Source organism: Laccaria bicolor, genomic scaffold (genome assembly GCF_000143565.1).
Source record: "Laccaria bicolor S238N-H82 LACBIscaffold_1 genomic scaffold, whole genome shotgun sequence".
Classification (NCBI taxonomy): Eukaryota; Fungi; Basidiomycota; class Agaricomycetes; order Agaricales; family Hydnangiaceae; genus Laccaria; species Laccaria bicolor.
The window spans coordinates 3436-4636 of record NW_001889872.1 but is presented as its reverse complement, the minus strand read 5'-3'; the positions used below and the strand labels follow the sequence as shown (position 1 = coordinate 4636).

At 46.5% G+C, this 1201-nt stretch overlaps 1 protein-coding gene across 1 annotated transcript; it reads left to right on the top strand.

Moving 5' to 3' along the window:
• Nucleotides 1–899, top strand: LACBIDRAFT_242762 (uncharacterized protein; the record flags this gene model as incomplete). Its single annotated transcript, XM_001873722.1, has 7 exons — nucleotides 1–17; nucleotides 72–97; nucleotides 146–228; nucleotides 281–341; nucleotides 393–536; nucleotides 592–727; nucleotides 785–899. Coding segments are annotated over 7 exons (582 nt in total), but the record flags the coding sequence as incomplete, so codon positions are not given.
• Between the last annotated feature and the right edge of the window lie 302 nt (nucleotides 900–1201).

Here is a 1201-nt window from a genome sequence, read left to right as displayed (position 1 = left end):
CTAGACGTCATGGATGGGTGACTATATTCCGTACATCACATCCATTCTCATCTCACTATTCTAATTGCAAGTCATTTCGTACCAAACATCACAATGGGTCTGTGTTTTGATATACACCACCCTGGCCCCTGACCAATTTTGCCAGGCGCACCCATTCTGTCCTGCGTTCACAAGGGTGTTCCAGGCATATTTATGGACTGCCATATGATGGTCGCCAAGCCAGAACAGGTCATATTCCATACAACAAATTCTCTTCTTCTCTTTTTCATCCGTAGGACAGTGGGTAGATGACATCGCAGACGCAGGTGGTTCATTGTACTGTTTCCACATCGAAGCTACCTGTATGTGATGCTGTTGCCCCTATCACTGATCCATAACTTATGCGTCTCAAGCCGACCCTGTCTCCCTCATAAACACCATACACAAACGCAACATGAAAGCTGGCGTTGCCATTTCGCCTGATACTCCCTCAACTGCTATCACAGACGAAATTGCCAATGCTGCAGACATGCTGCTTGTTATGACTGTATACCCCGGTTCGTCTCAAGTCCACCTCTTCATTGCGCCTGCTTTGCAAACCATCCCTACTAGGACGCGGCGGCCAAAAGTTTATCGAAAGGTGTGTTCCAAAGGTTGCTGAGCTTCGAGCCCGCTTTCCAGAGAAAGACATCGAAGTTGATGGTGGAGTTGGTCCCAACACAATCGGCATTTGCGCTGATGCTGGTTGGTCTTTTTCTATTAGTTTCCGGAGGACTATTGTGATCAGAGTTTGTACAACAGGAAGCAATGTCATAGTTGCAGGCACAGCCATTTTCGGATCGGAGAACCCTATGGAGGTCATTCAGAGGTTGAAAGACACTGTCAACGCAGCCCAAGCACAGAGCGGTGCTAAGTACTAAGATTAGTAGCGGGTATATATCATTTAGAATTCTACATGTGAGACGAGACTGCCAACAGATAGATAGTCTGCTTGTTGATTTATTAATGGGGTATAGAAATTACCAGTGCATCGTAACGTTTACATTAACATAAGTGAGTACTAGTGGTTACTTGTTGTGATCGAGTGTTACGTTGGAACGGCAGGGCGTGGCGAGGGAAAAAAACAATGAATGTGCCTTACGCGAAGCGAGCAAGCGAGCACTGTAGCATTGACTTTCCTTGAGGGGTGGCGTCATAAGTAGGTGTCATTGTCCAGTCGTGA